Source organism: Morone saxatilis, unplaced genomic scaffold (genome assembly GCF_004916995.1).
Source record: "Morone saxatilis isolate NCDOM2014 unplaced genomic scaffold, NCSU_SB_2.0 Contig8, whole genome shotgun sequence".
NCBI lineage: Eukaryota > Metazoa > Chordata > Actinopteri > Moronidae > Morone > Morone saxatilis.
In genome coordinates, this window is record NW_023340257.1 from 7,153,595 (window position 1) to 7,175,141 (window position 21,547).

The 21,547-nt window shown below is 39.9% G+C and overlaps 1 protein-coding gene across 1 annotated transcript in view; it reads right to left on the bottom strand.

The window, feature by feature from the left end:
- Positions 1-1,239: 1,239 nt before the first annotated feature.
- Positions 1,240-21,547, bottom strand: part of igsf11 (immunoglobulin superfamily member 11) — a 93,786-nt gene continuing 73,478 nt past the window's right edge. The window contains exons 3-8 of the mRNA XM_035680559.1: positions 17,589-17,752; positions 9,631-9,838; positions 8,963-9,118; positions 7,100-7,222; positions 5,720-5,867; positions 1,240-4,648 (exon numbers count right to left, since the gene is read on the bottom strand). Of these exons, the coding sequence (XP_035536452.1) occupies positions 4,099-4,648; positions 5,720-5,867; positions 7,100-7,222; positions 8,963-9,118; positions 9,631-9,838; positions 17,589-17,752 (1,349 nt within the window). The 3' untranslated portion in view covers positions 1,240-4,098. The remainder of the gene's footprint in view (positions 4,649-5,719; positions 5,868-7,099; positions 7,223-8,962; positions 9,119-9,630; positions 9,839-17,588; positions 17,753-21,547) is intronic.

Here is a 21,547-nt window from a genome sequence, read left to right on the forward strand (position 1 = left end):
ACACACACACACACACAGAGAACCTAAAAGAAACCAGATAGGAGCTTTAACACAGAGCAAAAGTGCCTCTGTTATGCCCAAATTCATTAATTACATACGTATCAGAGTAATATGGCATAGTGTACTTGGTCAATGGGCATTATAGAGCAGAAATAATTTACCTTTATGCACCCTAACATGAACTCAGTGACTTGTTCTGAAGTTAAACAATACTGTGAAAGTCAGAAGCACCACTTCAAGCTTGTGCATAAAACATAAGCATTAAATCGAAAAATTAGTGTTTGTTCATGCATCTGGTCTGAATCTGTATATTTACTTGGAGGACATTTTATTTTTGCAGTATTACACAATTTGTCTTGGGAATAGAAACTACAAGCCCATGAAGAAAGTAGCACACTTGCATATTATTCACATTGTTATTCTGTACAACTCCCTTCTTTATGGTTGTCTTAACAGCCTGAAGCAGCACCAAAGGCTCGATGAATGAGTTTCATAGAAAGCTTGCTGAGCAAAGCCCGAAATCTGTTATTCATGTTACAGCAGCAGTGGCTCTTTCTGTATCTGATACCTACTGTGCAGGAGACATTTTATGCAGAATCTGTACATATTATACTTACATGTAACTTAAATACAGTTTCTTAATGATGATGTTCCACTTTCATTGTCATTCATCTTGTTTTCTTTCTTCTTGTTATATATCTACGATCTACTTATTATTCATTATTGATTCAATAACCAGGACCACACTACAACAGTGTGGTATTAAAGGTTTAATGAAACAAGGACATTGTTAAGGATGGGTGAATGCATGTGAGGAAGGGGAGGAATGTGGGGAAGGAAGTTGTCTGTTTAGGCCTGTGTAGGATAGATGTATTGGAGGCTGGGGAGGAGACTCATTGTGGGGGATGCATTCAGTCACCCAAGCCCCAGATAGAACCTGGAAAAGGAGAGATGTGAGAGGTGTGCACAGGATTAAATAAGAAGGAATGAAAGGTAGGAAGGAAGTATTGATGGATGCAAATAGGGATGGGAAGAGGAAATTGAGACAAGACGGGCTGGATAAATTGATTAGGTATAGGTAGGCTTAACAGATGATAAATCTAACTTCATGTAATGTTACTTTCACCTTAGTTCTTGAAGCAGTCAGGAAATTTGCCCCATGCCAAATAAAACATGCCACACACAAACAAATACGCAGGATGCCAACTAGAATGTATTAACAATATTTATTCACTACAAGTTCCAGTGTTATTTTTCCTATTTGATTTCAACCCAACAGTAAGAACAAGATGTATTTTTATACATATTTACAGATTGGTTTTTACTATTGGCAATATATCACATGTCAGTATTTATCTATATACACAACCCATATACCACCTTGTGTACCACATGCCAACCTATGGCCGGGGTAGAAGATGAGAAGTTTGTTTAATCTGGGTTAAAACTTCAGTAGTTTTCTACTGATTGTGCTCTTTCTTTCCTCTATTGTTCCTGCAAAGGGAGGGCAGAGTTAGAGTAAAATAATCTCAGTTCAGCTTCTTCGGCCTGAAATTCTCTCTAGGGAAGAATAAAGCCAGAGCTCTTAGAAGAAAAGTTCTTCTTTAATGTTGTCAGCCAATGTTCAGGGCAGGGACAGTGGGACAGATGGTGAGTGAAATCTACACAGACAGAAGACTTTATTCTGAAAACTGACCTTTCATCAGTTGACCTTTTTCAGCCTTATCGTGTTTATAAATCAATATGTGTGTGTGTATATGTGTGTGTGTTGCAGGTGGACTGAACCAAAGTACTGTAGCACTGCCACACAGTAGACAGCTTTGAGACAAAACAGAAAGAAAAGTCTGTAATAGGGGCAAATATACTATGATGATGAACAAACATACAGTATTTGCAATTGATCCGCACTGGTACATTTTGTAACTGATAAAATAGTAAATACATTTAAAAATGCAGATTAAAACTAAAAGCCATTTCCATCATGACTTCCAGGCAAATAAAAAAAATAAAATAAAAACCAAGGAGAAACAGGCTTGCTCTCTGATCCAGGTCTGTGTAAACTGTATCACTGACAACAAACTGTGGTGAAAAACCAGTGTTTTCCAGTCTGAAATGATAAGCTAATACCACTCTAGACTAGCTGCCAGCCTTCCCATGTTTTATTTTCTGATTCAATTAACTGTATTTGAGTGCATCTAACACCTACAAGGACGGCATGTATATTTAATAGTCGATAATAGACATTAAAAGTGTTTCTAAAGTCAGTGAAGTCATCTGGACTAATCCACCATAAGTTATGATATTGTATTTGTTAAAGTTGGAGCACTTTCTGTGATGTTAGCACATACATTTGAAGAATTCCATTGCCAAAACATTTAATAAAAGTCATTAATCAGATGCAAAGATAAATTGCTTCAAAGAATAAAACACATTTTCCAATACTGCATGTAACACACAAATAATTCCTGTATCGAATATTGCATCACAGCGACAAGAAATTATTAGTGTTGTGCATTAAATGTAATGCACAATAAAAAATGAGGGTTGGTAAATTTGGGAACACTGTTTGTAAGAATGTTTTTCCACTGGTGACATTTGGTTAAAATATAAAAACAGCAGGTCAGAAACACAGTGATACTTTCTACCATATACAGCATTGGTGCCTATTATTTATAGTAATGTTAAACCATACTGTATTTAACCTTGTGATGAAATGGCAATTACTCATTAGAAAAAAAAAAATCTCTCATTGAAAGCAAAAATACTGTCTACCAAACCCAGCTTGTCTAATGTAACAAAAAGAACCATTTTAAAATTAAGACACATGAGTTGTAAAATCTGTTTTAGTCAGACATGTATTGTATTTTCTTTGATTCACAATCTAGCCTACTGTTGTAGTTACAATATGTACAGTAGAAAACAGTAGGTGTTAGCCTTTGTCAAGGGAAAAAAATCACCTTTAAATATATATTTGTCTCTTTATAAAGCATTTATGAAATAAGACATCCTCTTATCCATGTCTTCTCAAACCAGCACTGATGTGACATGAACCAGATTAGGACAACAGCAAGGATGAACACGGAGAAGACTACGACAATATCCATCTGCAGGTTCAAGTTTAAATATGGGACAGTAGCTTTATGTTGTAAAAGGTGTTGTGCAGGTTTTCTCTGAAAATCCAGCACTTGTGCTATCTTCAAATATAAGCAGTAGTTTGTATGTGCAGAAAAGTTTTGACTTATGTGGTATGGGCAAAGCATGTCATTAGTAAGAGTTATTGTTCATAAGACAGCAGTTTTGATATAAAATGTATCTGAAAAGTGCAAAAAGGTAATTAAAATGTTTGCATTCAATGAATTAAAGTATATTATGTGATGTATTGCACCTAATAAAACCCCTCTCTCTGAGCTTCTAAGGCCATTTCACCCAACACCATTTCATTCTTACACTTTATATTTTAGGTTACTCCCAACAAACATTTAAACATTCACTTTTTCAATGCATAATCCTCATCATCACTATCATTACTGTCAATCAAAATTACAACTGAAATTATTCAAAGTAATATGGACTTAATTTGTTATCCTAAAACAAGGGACACATGCATTTATGTGGGAATCCAAGCTTGCCTTTGTCTCACCATGCAGTATGGACACATTGAGATGAAGATGCCTTGTGTTGCTTTGAGTCCAAAAAAACACAATCGTCACAATAATCCAGCCCTGAAAAAAGATCTGGGAATCCAGGTTCTGCAGGAAATTTCACTCCAGCTTTGTGAAACCATCCAAGTGGTTGAAAAATAGTTCCCACCACACCTGCCAAGAAAAGCCATCCAACAAGGGGATGATCAAATTCCATGTAGTACTTGTCTACAAAATGGAGGGTCCTGTCCAAAGAATTGGCATTAAACGAACTCTGCACTGTAAAATTCCAGTTTGTTTTCAGATAAAAAGGTTGAGACATACAGAAAGACACAGTTGTAAAGGGCAGCGGGCTGCTTCAGCCCATATTCAATCTGTTTTTCATCAGTGGATTTCAAACACAACCAAACACTCATTTAGTCTGGTTTTCAAAGCTAACAGTTTACCAAATCAGACCTCAGACCAGCGAGCCTGCTCTACTCTGGGCGGGCACCATGACAGGCACTGCCCCCATCCTCTCCAGTGTGGCCTGGCTCACCGCGTAGGAGTGCGTGTGCTGCCCGTGCGTGGACGTCACCACCGGTTTGAGGCTCACAGAGCCGTTGCTGCGCACCATGGTGGGAGGGGATGGGGCAGAGTTTGTGGTAACCACCAGAGTCTTGGGTGGCGGGAGCGTGTGGCTGCCATTGGCAAACGATGTCGTTGTTGCTGTTGTGGCCTGCGCATGGCGGGACAGTGGGGCTGAGCCTGGTGCTGTGACCACTGTACTGTGGCCATGTCCTGCGTTCTGGGCCTGTCCGTGTGCACCATGAGCGGTGGCGGAGAAGGTCTGACGAGTGTCTCCATTGTAACGTGTATAGGAGTTGGTGTCATAGTTGGGTTTGGGGTTGTGCCAGTAGCGGCTGTTGTAGGTGTTGGTAGATGTCAGTGTGTCATTCTCTGAGGATGAGGCGTCTGCATGGAAAGCCTTCACTGATGATGACCGCTTGGGAGGAAGATCATCTTCTCTGTTAAGAAGATATATGTTGATATGAGTGATATTAGAAATTATAGCACTAAGATAACCAATTAGTTCATCTTAAAATATTTAGCACAAATCCTCTCTGCCACATTAAAAATTTAAAGAGCTTCTCTATGCAGTCAAGTTGCAAGAATCTAAATACTACTTATTTAATCATTCCATCAATCATTTGCTCTCACATCTTTCTGGACTCTGTTAAATATACAGTGGGTTGTCACACTTGAACCATCAGTACAAATAATGCAACAAAGGTGACACAATTCTCCAAAATAATAAAAAAAAAGAGAGCTATCATTAATTTGATCATGAAAAACCATATTGTGTTATTCTCTTGTAGTCAACACAAACAGTTTTATCATACTTTCAGTGTATGTGAAGTGGATGTTTTGAAATGAGGCTAACAAAAGGAAGAGTTTGGCTCCTGATACATTGGCTGAGATAAAAATATATTCATTGTGATTTACTCTTAGTGGGTAAAAAGCAGAGCCGTAGGGGTGGAAACTGAATTAGGGATCATAGTGCAGCTCAAAATGAGGCAGATGTTATCCCAATCAGCCAAAGCTTCAGATATGTCTACAATGATTTATCTTCCAAATGATTCATGGAGTGATTTAGGGAAGAAGCTGTAGCCCATTTAAAAAACTGACAGAGCTTCACAAAGTGTTTGAAAAGGCAAATTAGCCTGTGATGATAGAAAATTTGCTGCCAGGGGATAAAATTGAGCTGAATTATCCCAACTTTAAATCCAATTTACTGGCCAGTGTTTTCTGAGCTGAATCTGTGTGACTGCAGTGCTGACACACTTATTGGTCTGCACCTTTTAAAATACAACAGATAGATAGATAGATATTCTCCATCCTGCCACAGTCTAAAATACATATAGACAGTAAACAGTAAACAATCTCTGTTTGACTTCAGACATTCCATCCAATGCATATACATTAATATTATGTTTGTTGTATAATAGATAATATAATGTGTTATAATATCTGTTCTACATGCATGCTTTACAACCTTTTGGTTGCACTCACTCAAAAAACACAAATCAAAGCCAAACCTGATCTCATTGGGGATCTCCTCCTCGTCATATTTGTTCTTGTTCTTCCAGTAGAAGAGTGTGACCACCACTAACAGGGAGCAGATGATAACAGCTAGGACTCCTGTAGCGATGGTCCCTGCTATCAGACCCACACTCTGAGGCTGGGCTGCAGGGCAGAGAGACAGGAGGAGAAAGTTTTACAAAGGTTTGCTAAATAATTGACAGTATGTTCAATCCAAATCATCCACAATCAGCCTCCTCTGAGAGCTGGTTGGATGGGGCTGCAGCAAACTAAATAACAGGAAAAAAGTAGAAGAATGAGAAGATACATACAGTAGCAATCAGGTTTTTTAGAATTTAATAGAAGCTGCTAATACTCAAACTTTCTCTGGTAGCAGCAATTATATTATGTGTCAGATGACACTTGGCACACTAGTATGTATGGCATCTAGTGGTGGAGTTGCAGATTGCAACGAGCTAAATATCCCTCTCCCTGCAAATTCCCTTTTGCAAGTGTGTATGAGAACCACTGGTGGTCACAAAATCCAAGTTGCCACCTTAAACAATGCAAAAGGTCCTCTCTAGAGCCAGTGTTTGCTGTGTCTGCTCTGGACTAGTGTTGTAATATGGCTATGTAATAAAGTAGCTCCATAGGATCCGCTCCCTCTGTAGATTAAAAACAGCTTGCTCTAAGCAAACAATTATTATATTTCAGGTGATTATACACTAATGAAAAAATAACTCTGAATATTATATTCAGTTTATCCCAATAAATACAACTAAATCATATGCACTGGACCTTTAAATGTGTATTAACCAGTGTTTTCACTTGAGTTGGGGGTATTCTATACTAATGTACAACATAATACAATAGGTTTATCAGTTTTTCCAATAATCCTTGAGTTAAACAGGAAACAGCAATGGAACAGAACAGAGTGACATTTACACCTGTGTCATGTTGGCATTGCCTGCAACGCCCACTGTTGTCTCTGACAGACAGACTCAGCTGTCTGTCTGTATGTATTTCTGACATGGAGTGTCAGCCAGTCTGTCAGACACACAAAAAGACTAAAAACCATGTTACTGTCAAACTGTTTGACCCTGTATGACCCAAACTCTCTGTCTTGTTGTGTGTGGGGAGCGCTGCTATCTTCAAAATGTCTTGTCCTTTGTTTGGTTGTATTGTTTGTTTGCTTATTATTCTGTTTATCTGACTGTTTGACAGTGTCACTCAAGCAGACGACTTCTAACTTTATTCCCATCTGTCAGTGCTTGAGATGAGGAGGCAGCTTTTCCATCTATAAACAAACACAGCCATGAGTCAGCTGGTCTATATGTGACAATAATGGCGTCACATGGCCCCAGCAGTAAAGGAGCAGTTTGTTTGAGTGTACTTACGTGCTACAACCTGCAGGTTGAGCAGACAGGTGCTCTTGCCAATTGCATTGCTGGAGGTACACTGGTAGAGTCCTGAGGTGCTGGTGCTGATGTTTCTCAGTGTTACAGTGCCCTGCATCTGGTCTGAAGGAAACACACACACAGCCACATGGTAATTAAAGTGACTAAAACACATGGATGCACACAGCACAGTGTGGAAGCGGACCAAATGCATATTTAAGAAAAAAAGAGTGCAAAGTATAACATCAGAGTAAATTTTAAATTTAAACTGAAAAGGTCATTTATAATTTGAGTAAAGCAAGTCAAGTTTGGTCCATTTTAGTATCAAATCTTGTGTATTGTATGACGTATATGTATATCTACCAATAGAGGGTGCTATAAAGCTTTAATGTAAGGTGTGCAAGTAAAGCACAGTAAAAAAGCTGCAGATTCCTTTCTTTCACAAATGATGAATGGGTTTATTCGTCAGCTTAGAATCATAGAGCTGTACACTGCTGGATTCAATAAAAAGGAAGCAAGCCAGATTTTCACTTGTTCTCTTTACAATGGCATGACAGTTGTCACAGCTGTCTGTGTCAAACTAAACTCACATAGAGACAAGACTGACACTAACAAATCCAGGATTGGATTTAAATTTAAATCAAATGCAAACAGCAGAAGAAGACGGGCACAAAGCTCAATACAAAACTTGTATTGTAAAAAAGTTAAATAAACATGTCAAACCAGGTGGGCTCTCTACCATCCAGCAGAGGAGCTGTATTGTAAACCAAGAAGTGTAAATAGATTTAATGAAACTCTTGAAGCACTATAAGCACATTGTTTAATAATATAATTTTATAAGTTGGTCTTTCTTTCTTATTTTCTTTATTTTGATACAGTACTGTGATTTTTTTCATATAGTCTAAACTGAAATATCTCAATAAACTATCTCTCAAATGGTCGATACTGATGCAACTTACACACAATCGGGGTTTAGAGAAAATGCTCTTAACAGCATACAAATGTAACTATGAAAAACGTGGTTTAATTTTGTGCAACTGCAATTTTTGTGAGATACATTTTGGCCTCTTTGAAGCTCTGTTAGATGTTAACATATCAAAGGGCTGATTGCCATTAATTCCAATTAGCATCTCAGAAATGCTGATAATAGATGTGTTTCTTTAGTCTATTCCCAGTGTATATACTATTTGTCTCTATAGCTGTTTAAGAAAAATATTTAGCTTTATTTTTTGTGGAAATCTGCTATTTGCAATTGATTTTACAAATTGGCCTTCTATATTGAACAGTAGTGTACAGACAAAGAAAGCGATTGGTGGTAAAGATTACTTGACTGTGCAAAGAGCACAGCTGGAAAAGAAAGGAGAGTCCACCACACCGACGTTCTCTGATACTGAAAACCAAAACTCCAATACTCCTATAATACTCCTGTTATTCTGTGAGGAGATGGATGGGTGGTAGGTCACCGCTTAGCTGAAGCTGAAGCAGTATGGCCATATTGATTGCATCAGTCCAGTGCAACAAATGGCAAGATTCTGGAATAATTCAGAGTTGGTATTCAGCATGAGAGAATGGGGAAAAACAGAAAAACACCACATTCACATAATCATCTAGGTTAATTACACAAACACATTCCCGACACACATGCTCATTCACAAATTCACACAGTCTGAATCACCACCATCCATCCATCATCACCCCTCAGCAGGATCAGCAGGGTCAGTAGGGGTAGTGGTTCGGGCCTGGCAGATGACAGGTGGCTGAGATGGTGGGATTGTTGCTGAGTCTGAGCTACGCTATGTGTGTTTGATTTACCAGCAAAGGTGGGGCAAAAGGGAACTCCGACGGCCAGCTTGTTTGTAATACCTTGCATGGCGTTGTGCGGCAGCTTGGGCAGCGCGTCCAGTTTCTCCCAGGAGTAGGACGGCGTGGGAATACCTTCATCAGAGCTGCAGAACAACATGATGTCACTGCCGACATCCAGCGTGCCCTGGATTCGACATGCTGGCACCGAGGGGGGCACTGGCAGATGGAGAGAGTGGGCGGTGTCATGTTGACTACTTCACAAAGCACATCTAATATTTTCCTAATTGAAGAGGAAATTATGAACAATCTCTATTAAATTAATAATAGAACGTTTTTTCTTATATATTGCTTCATTAGAAAATGATTCTCATGGTTACTTACAAACTAAATAATACAGTTTCAACCTCCTACAACTTGTCATAATGATGACTGTTTAAAATGTTACTGTTTACCTGTCTTTAGTGTTCTATAATTGGCAGGAAATGCTGCCCTCCAAGTAGAGGGACAAAGCAAGCAAACTTCAGACAATGAAATACTGGATATCAGATAAAAACAGGTCAAAAAGCAGCAGTTTTTGTGATTACATATTTTCTTCCTTTGAGACATGTTTTGGGCAATCAGGGCAAATCTGCATGGTCTCAGTAAATGGATTTTGTTGCAGCAGACGTAGCTTTAGCCCTGCCTTTCCTATCTTAATTTTTTAAACATTACAAATAGAAAATAGTTACCCAACACGGTGAGCCCAATGACGCCGATGTTGCGCCCCCCTCTATCTGGGAAGTTGTTGACCAGGCACTGGTAGGTCCCAGTGTCGGACAGCTGGGTGTTGTTGATGAAGATGGAGGCACTTGTACTTGGCATGGTGGCCACAAAGCCCACACGACCATTGAGGTGGTTGGCGAGGCTGAACACCTGGCCGCCCTGGTAAATTATCACCTGGATTGGGATTTCAGAAGGTAGTGGGTGTAAGAAATAGGGATAAAGAGTTAAAGGAGATGAATTACAACAAATGAGATATTTTTAATCCTAAGAAAAAACTGAAGAATCTCCTCCTGTTGTCCAAAGAAATGCAGCAGATGTTTTTATACTCCTTAACCTCAACACTTTGTGTCATTCTTGGACATTTCCTCAAATGGCCTGTTACATATAACATTCACTAGAGGGAGACCTAGTTCTACTAAGAGGCTGAAAAGTAGCTTGACAGTGGACAGAAAAACTAAAGGAGTCACTAGAATTATGTATGTCCTAAGAAACAAACAAACAAACAAATAGACAAAAAAAACTTTTATTAGTAAGTGGTTCTTTCTAGTTCAGTGGGTAGATTCCAGAGTAAGGAGAACATACTGAAAGTATGCTTTCATGGTACTCTTCAGATAAAAGCATCCACTAAATGGTATGCATAATTGAAAACATTTTAACTTGGATTCATCAGATTGCAGTTTATATTTTTCCAACAGTAGCAATGCAGAAAATCTGCTGCACAAGGAATAAGATCTAGCTAGAAATGAAACCAAAACTTAGCCCTTTTATCATTACAACAGTGACTTTTGAGGGTGATCACTTGTAAGGCAGAATTCACACCTTCAGGTTCAGGTGAGTTTGTCTAATGTCCGAATTGAAGGGCAACGAAGCATCAGCTTGTTCAAAAGCTTCCCCCAGGCCTCAAACTCAACTAAACAGCTCGTTTTTGAGGCCGAGCCACATGCAAAACAGCTCTCACCCTCAGCTGGGCCCACACAAAAGATGAAGAGGACGCACACAAACACATGGTATGTGCACGCAAGTCTGGAACACACGCACCGACTCACACACAGACACGCACACACACGTACACACAAAGCACGGAGGGGAATCAGAGGGGCTATTCACTTTGGTGAAAAGGGCCCTTATTGAACTGTTCAAAGACCCAGGCAGGGAAACAACCAGCACCAGTGTGTGTGTGTGTGTGTGTGTATGCATGAGAGTGAAAGTGCAGGGGTGTGTATGTGACTGTGTTCTCCATCGCTGCTTAACGGTTGTAAATTGCGCGGCTGCAATTTCCTGAGTGCAGTACGCTCGCTTTGTCCTCTTATGTGCAGATGAATAGGCAGCCCCTCAGCTGTGATGAGAGCCTGCAACTGCATCTTCTGTGTGTGTGTGTGTGTTTGTGTGTGTTTCAGTGTCTCTGTGTTTATTCATTTACTCATGGTGAAGTGTATCAATTTTGTGAAAGTGTGTGATTGTTCTATTTCCCAGGCTGATAACTTTGTGGTGTCACCTATATTCTGTCTGTCCACTCACTCCCTGTCTGTCTGTCTGTCTGTCTGTCTGTCTGTGCTTACCTCTCTGTTTCCCTTTCTAACAGATTTCACCGGTATGACCTGGCTCTACACTCCTGATGACCTAACAGTATAATCTGCATGCTCGGTGAAAGTGATCCAATCAATCGGCCCCACACACAATACATGAGGTTCATGTTTGCATGTGTGCATGAGTGAGCGGAGGATTAAAGCAGGCCCAAAACTGTGGTGCATGTTACACCTGTCCCTGCATTTGTATTTTTCTGAATTCAATGCAGGTATTTGTTTTCTGACATTTAAAAAAACAGCGACAAAAAGGACTAAATCAAGCTCAGTACTGTACGGTATGTCAAGATAGACAGACAAATGTCTACTCATGCCACATTCCACCAGTTTTCTAGACTTTGTGTCTCTGTGTCCACTGTGTTGAGCCATCCATATCTATGTGTGTGTGTATAAATCACCTCATCCTCTCGTGTGACCTGGTTGGCTTTGTAGTGATGCGCAGGGAGAAAGGAGGTCATGGCTGGCACTCAGATGGCGGACGGCCCTAAGAACTCTAGCTGGACTAGCTGGACGTCCCACTGCTGGCCCAGCGGTAAACCTCTGCTACATCCTTACTCTCCTAAAACCCTACGCACACACACACACACACACACATACACACACAGTACAAACATTCGCTCACGCTCTAACTATATTATCTTGCTCTACAATCCACACTGTATAGTGTGAGCCACAACTGGATTCACACAGTAAACCTTCAGATATTGTCTGTCACTACCAGTCTCATGACATTAGCCTACTTCTGACTGACCCGAAGGACCCTGTTGGCCGCAGACACGAGGGACACTGCCATCGCCTCAATAAAGCTTGAATAAACCTCTAAACCCCAGCAGCCTCCCCTCAATTTACTAACTGTAAGCTGCCACTGTTATCTCTTTCTATCCTCCGAGACATGTTCTGAACAATATAGGCCCAAATCCATGTTTACTAGTATATCTCTTTATTTAGCCCATGATCTCCTTATTATGCATCTATACCATACCTTATTGCCAGTAACTGTTTAGAATTATCATCCATTTGCTGTGCTTCTTTGTGGCACATTCAATGACACTACAACAATGGTGTCTTTTGTTTTTAAAGTTATGTTTTAGTTCAAGTCATTATTGTTTGGGAGTGCTGACAGAAAAAACCCTCACTGTTGGTCAAGAAGTCAAGTCAGGTCAAGTTTACTTCTGTTGCCCAGCATCAAGTCTAAATGGGTTTTTCAGGTCTACATTGGCAGCTGTTTCCAACCCAATACATATTACCAAAGAAGACAAGGGAAAAAATAAACGGTTTCAATTCATAAATGCAATTTAACTGTAATAGTCAACAGGGCACATTTGATCTTAGAGTTTAAGGTGTGCGATGTTACCAAGGGATCTGTGTTTGGCGTGATCAGGGTGGATTAGTGATCTGTGCCCTTCAGCTAAAGGTAAAGGCTCATAACAGCAATGATTCCTATGTGCTCTCAGGAAAGACATTACTGGTGAGAAAGACTGTACTGTCGCTGACGCTGCATACTGATGTCCCTAGAGGGAGGCAAGCGAATAAAAAAAGAATTTTCTTAGTGCTGATCAATAAAAGGTATCACATTATTGTATATGAGAGTGTGTTGGAGCTGAGTGTATGAATTGTAGTGTAACCTCTCCTCAGCCTCTCTACAGAGATAGGCCATTTTTTACTAGTCTGAAATGGGACCTTGCTCAGTTCCTTTTATGTGTCCAGCTAAAATTATTCCCGCAGGGTTCAAAGCAGGCAGCGAGGAGAGAAAAAGTTTATATTTGAGGGTATGTGAACGCAGTGTCTATTCGATCGATGCTCTGGCAGATTGTTAGGTTCAGATAAGGATCAGAATCTGATCATCTGACAGATGTTCTCAATTACAGATTAACTTCATTTCTGCACCACAGATTCTCTATGACCTCAATTTCGCCAGAGCCTCATTTCGATAACACAGCACCATTTTTACCCTTTCAGTTACAAAAGTCAGCATGAGTCCCCTTCCAGGAATTTAAGAAAACATATTTAAGAAATGATACAATGATGCTGCAAAAAGTTTTTTATTCCTGGATTGATAAAACTTTCTCAACAAAGTTCTCTCTTCAACTAGAGCAAGTAAGGAGACTTCTGACAATATTAAACTGCCAGGCTCACCGCACTGAAGGGATGTCTCCAAAGTGTTGTATATAAATGTTTAATATATCAACTATTTTAATGAATGCAACTACAAAATCAGTTCCAGGAATTAGTTTCACAGGTGGTGCAAGAGGAGAGTGAACCTGAAGCTTTTATTAGAGCATAAACAACAGATATCCAGCAAACAGTTTAAAGAGGATAAACAACAGCTTGTAAACATAAAACCACTGTCTAGTTGTATGTGTGTGTGTGTGTGTGTGTGTGTGTGTGTGTCTGTTTATCTGGATTATCACACACCTAGTGGCCCAGAGGTTGGGCCATTTGATCACAACAACAGAATGATGGACAGATTATATACACAGAAAACAACACATAAACATGCACACACACCAAAACACATGCGTACATTCCACTGAGCTACAGGCCTACATGTTGTAATCTGGAGATCAGCTTGTCAGGTGATCAGAGTAAACAAACTATGACTGCAGCATGGCTGACAGTTACAGTTACAAAAGTGTCAGCCTTATAAAAAAGTTTATATTAATTTATTTTTTTTATTTTTTTATAATTTTTATTTTAATTTTATAATAAATACAAAGAAGCTAATATAAAGTTTGTCTCTTGTTTCTGACTTGTAAATAGAATTCACATCAACATCCAAGGCATAACTACAAAATCTGCACATTATTCCCTTTCTTGCCACAAGTTAGATGAGAGGATTGATACCACTCTCATGTCGGCCAATTGAATATAAAGCCACAGCCAGAAGCCGGCTAACGTTGCTTCGTGTGTCTTTTATTTTAATCGTCCGGAATATTGTCAATGCACAGTATTTTTAACCCTTGCACGACCAGCTCGGTAATCATACACTTAAGTTGTCCAATGACTTGAACACTCACAAGCCAAATCTTTCACATCTCTACACCATACTATAAAACAAGGAAAGATCATTCAACCAATACATTATATTCTTAAACTTGCAATAACAGATTTTTTGGCCACTTGGGCTCAGTGGAAACAAAATGTAATGAACACAACATTGACAAAATTATTTTATTATCTTATTATATTAAAGTTGTTATGGTGAACTTGTTAGCAAACACTTCCTATTTTGTCTTTAATCGATTGCGCACATAACACAGGTTTACTCATAGCGTTAGAGCCATGAGGGACCTATTCAAGAGACAGACTCCACTCCGCAGTGTAGTTCCATACACTTATACACTGATAAACCCTAGACTTACACTGAATTGCATTGAATAATTACCAGATAAAAGTTTATTGACAGATATGAAAAACTGACACGTAAGTTTCTCATGTCTGTCAATGAAACAAATGATGTCTCAATGTTGATATCCCCAGTTCATCGAGCAGCCTCTGATTTGCATCCAAAACAATCCAAGATGGTTGACCTATTCAGACAGACCCCCAATGTGGTTTTGGGGTCTTATTTACACATCCAATTTGTCAGTGTTATAATTCATTTGGAGTTGTTTTGATTTTTGTTTCTGTCCACCTGGTGAGTCCAATATTTACTCTCTTTTAGCTCTGGCTCATTCTCCACCAACTCATGAGAGAATTATCTGGCTCTTTCTGCTGTGCTCCACTATGTTCATAGCTAGTCGCTAATTGTGTCTGGTGCTGGAAAGGTAGTCTACACTGGGTTTTTAGAGCTTTCTCTCTGAAAAAAGCTGCCTGCTGCAGCCAAAAACAACGCTATGAGAATGGTGCAAGTAAACCAAAAAACCTGGTAACCTTGGAAAACCAAGCTAACAAGCTAAAAGATGAAGATAAAGTCATCAGCTGTGCTTTGTATTCATTACTTCAGAGATCAAGTGTCATAGATGCATCAGGCTGGCACACTTTCTCCACTCATAAACATAATATATAAATATATATTACTCATACTGTAAGTTTTATAGCCTATGTGGAGTCAACCATGTAGGCTTAAGGCCTTAGACCACAGGGTAGGTCTTAAACATCATGGCAAGCATCAAGCAAACATCCAACAGGATTCATCTGAGCCACAACAAACAGCCGAATTTGCAAGGACAAAGAGGCTAGTGCATCTCGTGCCTTCCAGCAGCGCTAAATAAGTTGCATTGTCTCCTGTTATCTGAACATGGTATTCAAATTTGAGCAGAGAGAGATCTGAGTGGTCCGAGTGCACTCGCTAAAGCGCTAACGCAGGTTGTGAGGGTGTGCAAGTGTGCAGAGTTCTGTTCAGTAATTCTTAATGGCTTTTAGCATCAACTGTAATCATTTATGACATTCTCTTCCTCTAAAATGACCTTGTACTTGTTCTGTCGCCCCACGCAGCACTTTATTTCATCACTCACTTTTTAGACAGCTCGCCAAATTCACACACAACCTGATTGTAGAACTGTGGTTCATACAGTATTTGTTTTTTCCTGTATGTAGCTGCATGGGCTGTGTATGCCACTGTAACAATGCAGACTTAAAAACTTGTGTATGCATCACTGTGCCTTCACCCAGTGTTCCCTGGTATACAAATACATCAACCGTATTATGTATATGCCATATGTGGTATATAGTGTGAAAGCATAGCATGAGAACGCATGTTATAAAGCCTTCTACATGTATCAGCTCCCATTCTCACTTACCTGGCATCTAAAAGTCTCATGAATTCATGCATGAAAAAGTGCCTATACGTGTTTGTGTTCAGTGTTGTTTCTAGTTCCTTTGTAGGTATTTGTGTGTGAAGACAACATTAAAAGCCCTTATCCACAGGTGTGCACATGGGATCATTACTTTGTGATGTGTGCATTTAAGTACGTATGGAAATATCAGTTTTCACACTTCTGTGGTGCACTCTGCATGCATTTATGTGTGAAACTGTAAATATATATAAGCTCTGCGTGTATGCATGTAGATCTGCACTGCATTTGGACCAGCAGTTTGTCTAATGCCAGTTTGTGTGTGTGTGTGTGCGTGTGTGTGTGTGTGTGTGTGGGGTGAGAACAGCTGCGATATAGAGCCTGTCGTGGGCGTGAGGTAATTAGTGCAGAAGATGATTGTATTATTTGGACGGCCGACCAGCGCCGGGGTTCAAAGTGAAGGGAGGCAGGTGAGCTTGTACGGCCTGCAGCTGCATGTTAAACAACTCAAATGGAATCACAGAAGTCCCGCAAGGGGGGAGGAAGAGTGAGAGAGAGAAAGAGGGAGGAAGGGAAGGTAAGGTAAGAAAAAAACAGAAAGGAAATGAGTGTAGCAAGCCAGGAAGGAATGATGGTGAGAAGCCAGAGAGACAAAATTAACACTAAGACATAACTAAAGTCTAAATCATGCTGTGTTTTTGTGTGCAAATTAGACTGCTGCCAATGTTCCCAAACAAATTCACAACAGCTTCAGGATGCTCTGGCAGTACAGTTAATACATTGTTTTAAAGGTAGAAAAGTGCTACATGGCATTGCTGTCCTGCAGGCTGCAGTACAACTTGGAAAGTGATAAGAGTTATCTAGACTATGGACACACCTGAAGCTCACTACTACAGCTATATTCTTCTATTATAGTCATCTAATATCTATAACATGACTCATATCCTACAGGTGCGTTCAGATGCACCGGAAAGAGAAATGTTGTGTCTTTGTGCATTTTTGCCACTGCATATTTGGCATAAATGTACAAATATATATAGCACGTTAGCATGAGTTTAAGATTATCGCCGTGAGCGAGAGCCACTGCTGTCATGTAACTGCATTGGATGTCCCTGAAGCCCTAAAGATTCTCTCTCTGTGGATGCATTGTGCAAATTTCTCAATTCTTTGAGAAAAAAGTTTTAAATTAGAGCAAATATGTCCCTATCCTAATATGGGCCTCGTTTCTCAATCTGTGTCTATTTGCCTCTATTTGGGTTGTTTATCTGACTTTCTATGCATTTGTGCAACCTCTGAAATTCTCTTTGCGCTGTATCTGAGCACACCTTAATACATATCAAGTCTTGTGTACCTGCTTTGACTGTAGGGTTGGTGTTGGGAAGCAGCATAGACATCCACGTGATGCATATACAGTAATGTTGCATTAGAAAATACGTTAGATGCATATCAGTAGTACCGTATACATCTCGCAAAGTACCTAAATAGTGCACTGCATCTCTGGCAGTTGACCGTCTCTCTTAATTCAGCACTGCTTCTTTGCTGAAGAAGCTAAAGGAATGCTCAGTCACTGTGATTGAGTGGGTGCAGAGAAGACACACACTGTACCTGTTCTGGCTGGTTAGCATTGGACAGTGGTATCACCATCCAGATGATGTTGAGGTTGTTGAGGGCAGCGCTGGTGGTGAAAGAGCAGGGCAGGACGGCTGCTTGGCCGCGGGCAACCTGGATACTGCTCTGGGACACTGTCACATCCAGCGCCCGCACAGACACTGCAGGAGGAAGGAGGCAGTGATCAGTGACTTGATACACAATAGATAAGCACATACAAGGTGTAAATAAGTAAAAATACAAGAACAGAGAGAGAAGAGAAGACATCTAAATGCAGCAATTGCAACTCCCAACAGATGCATCCACTACTATCCCTTCTATAATGACTTAAAGATTGCTTATATCAGTTATATTGAAAAACCTGAGTGTGTCAGAGATAGAGACAGAGGGACAGACATATAGACAGAGGGAGGGGATGTCTATGAATACAGTAATAACCAGCAAAACCTCTTTAAAAAGAAAAAAAGTTGTGTAATCTCTCAGTCCGCCCTTTCTTTGCTGCCTTTTCATCTTTACAGCAAAACAAACATGATTTCCGAACTGAGCTCCTGTTTTGAATTGCTCTCAGCAGCTAAACAAACATCTAGATCACACTGTGAAGGATAACATGAAATATGTAATAGTTAAATGGGGAAGCACGATAGGCTGTCTCTTGAGTTATTCATTTCCTAAAACTACTTGCTTCTTGCTGCTTTCATGGGAACACAGTCTGTATCAATACATACTAAACGAACATGACAAGTGGGGATAGTAATGGTTATTTTGGAAACAATTTGCTGCTTCCTGTGCATATGCAGCATACTAAACAACCATGATAGCTTGCTGTCTTGTGCAACAAAGGTCTTCTAAGTCTTCTAAACTAAGGAACTAAGGAGCTGCTTTCTTCATCTGGGCTTAGCTGTCAGCCATAACAGACCGACTGAGACAAATATGTACATGGAGCATCCTATTTCTAGACCAGCTAAAGACATTACAGCCTAAATTAAGTTAGATCTCCCCCGCAAGCATGTATCCATGTCCAAAAAACCCAATGGGAAGTAATCTTATCTAAACATGGTGAGGAGGATGATGGCACTGATATGATTACAGATAATTGATCATGTCCTGTGAATCGTCCTTGTTAGTGATAATGTAAGATGATGATCTTGCGATAAGCCAATGGTAGAAACCACCAGCTTGTAATTTGTTCGGTATGTAGGAGTCAAGCCAGATGTCAAGTGCAAGCAATGACCACCTCGCACAACAAAACTTAAATCTCACAGTGAACCATATATTCACCTATCTGTATTATTTCTAGGACACAAATTGTAAGGCATTTTCAATCTGCTGAGAATTTAAGTGTCATTTCTGCCGAATATGGGTTTTGAATATCACCCTCACATTCTAGCTGACAGACTGCCTGTTGCTCCCTCTCTGTCTGTCCGAAACCTGCTGACTTCCTACGCTTTCCTTCTGCTGGCAGACACCACACACCCTGCAGGCTCACTGCTGGCACGGGGGAGATAGGCAGGGCTGGAACTGCTCCGCTCAGTTATGGTTTATCAGACATATATATTCAGGAAAAAGACTTCCCATAAATTATGCAAGCTATTTCACTTAAAGGCATTATATTCCACTGGAATGTCAATATGGATCATGTACAGTATGATTCCTCACTCTAACTCAATTGCTTAAAAAAGACTGTACGTTAAACAGCACGACAATCTGCTCAGAGCGTACGTCACGACGCAGCTAATGAGTTCCCATTACCCGTTATGACATCTACAATCTCAGGCCATGATTATAAATACAATGAATAACGAACTCTTAGGTCACTACAACTCTAATCTGATCTTCTTATATCCTCTGTGTACACAATGTTCACTTCATGCGCAGAATCAATCTATGCTCTTATTGGAGGATTAACTGCAAAGAGAAAGAAGTTCATACAAAAGGTTACAACCTTAATTGTATTGGCCACATGAGATCAGTGTTAGTGTTTATTCTCATTGCCACATCAGTATTAAAAGTGTTTAGGGAGGAAGAAAGACAGGAAGATTGAAGAAAAGAAAGAAAGAAAGAAAGAAAGAAAAGAACGAAAGAAGAAGTCCTAGAGGAATGAAGATGGAAGGAGCATCTTATCGTCCCTAAGCCTCCTCCAAGGCAGCAGTCTCTCAAGCCCACAACAGCTGGAGGGCTCATTTCAAAACACTGGATTAGGGAACCTCTGCGCTCAGAGCCTGTAAGCTCCCACAACCCAAGAAGAAACACACACACACACACTCAAAATCACAAACAAGCACACACACATACATGCTAGCAAACATGTGCACGCAGACTGTACACATATACATACACATGCCCTCCAACACAGACACACACAACATGACCCACACACTACCATGCACACATATTCAAACTCATCAGTGTTTGTCATTGGTGACATGTACAGTAGCCCGTTAGGGACATCTAAGAGACGAAGACAGGAATGGCTCGACAGCTCACCAACTAAACTGCGGCATTGCTTGGCATTGCCTCATTATTGCACACACTTCTGCCAAAGCTTTAACTGTTCAGCTCCTTTCTTGGAGCATGACCGGTAGACAATCGCTCTTCCAGAATGAATACTGTAAAGGGTGAGCGACTCATTGTCAAATATGGCCACCCAGATAAAAAATGTATTGACTTCGGTATGATGTATATCGTGTGATTGTGATACTACAAAGAGTATAGCAATATATTTACTGACTTTATGAAACGCTCTCACTGACAGGCCAGGTTTTGAGCTGTTACTTGATTGTTCTTTTCTTGCATGTTTCATTACCATTCTAGCCCAGGGCTGAGTGCAGCACACAGTTCTGCTTCTGCTTCTTCATGTCTTCAGGCTGACCTGCATACGTGCAATGTAGACGAGTTGTCCATCTCATTTGGGTTTTCCATTCAAGCATCTCCATTTTTCTGTCGACAAACATCTTGTTCCCTGGTTCTTTTTTCTGCAGCCCTGAGCTGCCCCAAGGCACAGCTCAGCAGGAACCACACCAGCCTAACTGACGGCAGAAACTAATCATGCTTGCTCTCCCTGACACTGACCACCTACAGTAACACCTGTAATAGATGAGTGCTGCATTGTTGCCTTCATTAGTCCCCAATAAAAGACCTTTACTACTTTCAAAACTCATGATCATTTGTTCATGTCATTTTGATTAAATTATGTCAATTATCCACTGACTAGAATGACATATGATTTAAGTCAACAAAAATATGTTGACGAACACCAGCTGTTTAAATATAGATTCAGCAAAATTAACACTTCATTATTGACTCAGTATGCAAACTTTAGACATTTGGCAAGCTATCCGTTTATCTGTGAGCTGCAAGCATTCACATACAGGAGCTCGGAAACACTGTCAAGATGAGATTGCCTGTCCGTGATTGTATAACAAACCATAAGCCAAGAAAAGCATGCATTTGATCATTTTCATCTCCTGTTGTTTTTCATTTTGCATGTTTTTGTTAATTATAAAATGACAACAATATTGAGAATTTGTCTGCAAAAGAAATTCCTAGTTGGAATTAATTTCATGACAAGACAAACATGAGCACCACTTAAAATAGATAGACCATGTAACTCCGAATAAAATGATTTTACTAATAAGAAAGATCTTAAAAGGGGCATTTTTACATAATTTAATTTACCATTTTGTTAGCTTATGGTGCCGTTTTCATAAAGATTTTGGACCATTGACAATTAATCATAGACTAAAGACAAGTGATGTGCTACTCAGCATTTATGATCATAATGTTTTATATAGAGTGAAAAGGACAGAGTAATGCAAAGAAAATAAAGGCACAAGTAACAAAGGACAAAGTAAAGGGGAGGAAGAGACGGAGGAAGAGAGGAACAAAGTGGTGTGACGGATGGGCAGAAGTTTGAGCGGTAATGGACAAGGACGGGGAGGAGAAAAGCACAAGAGAAA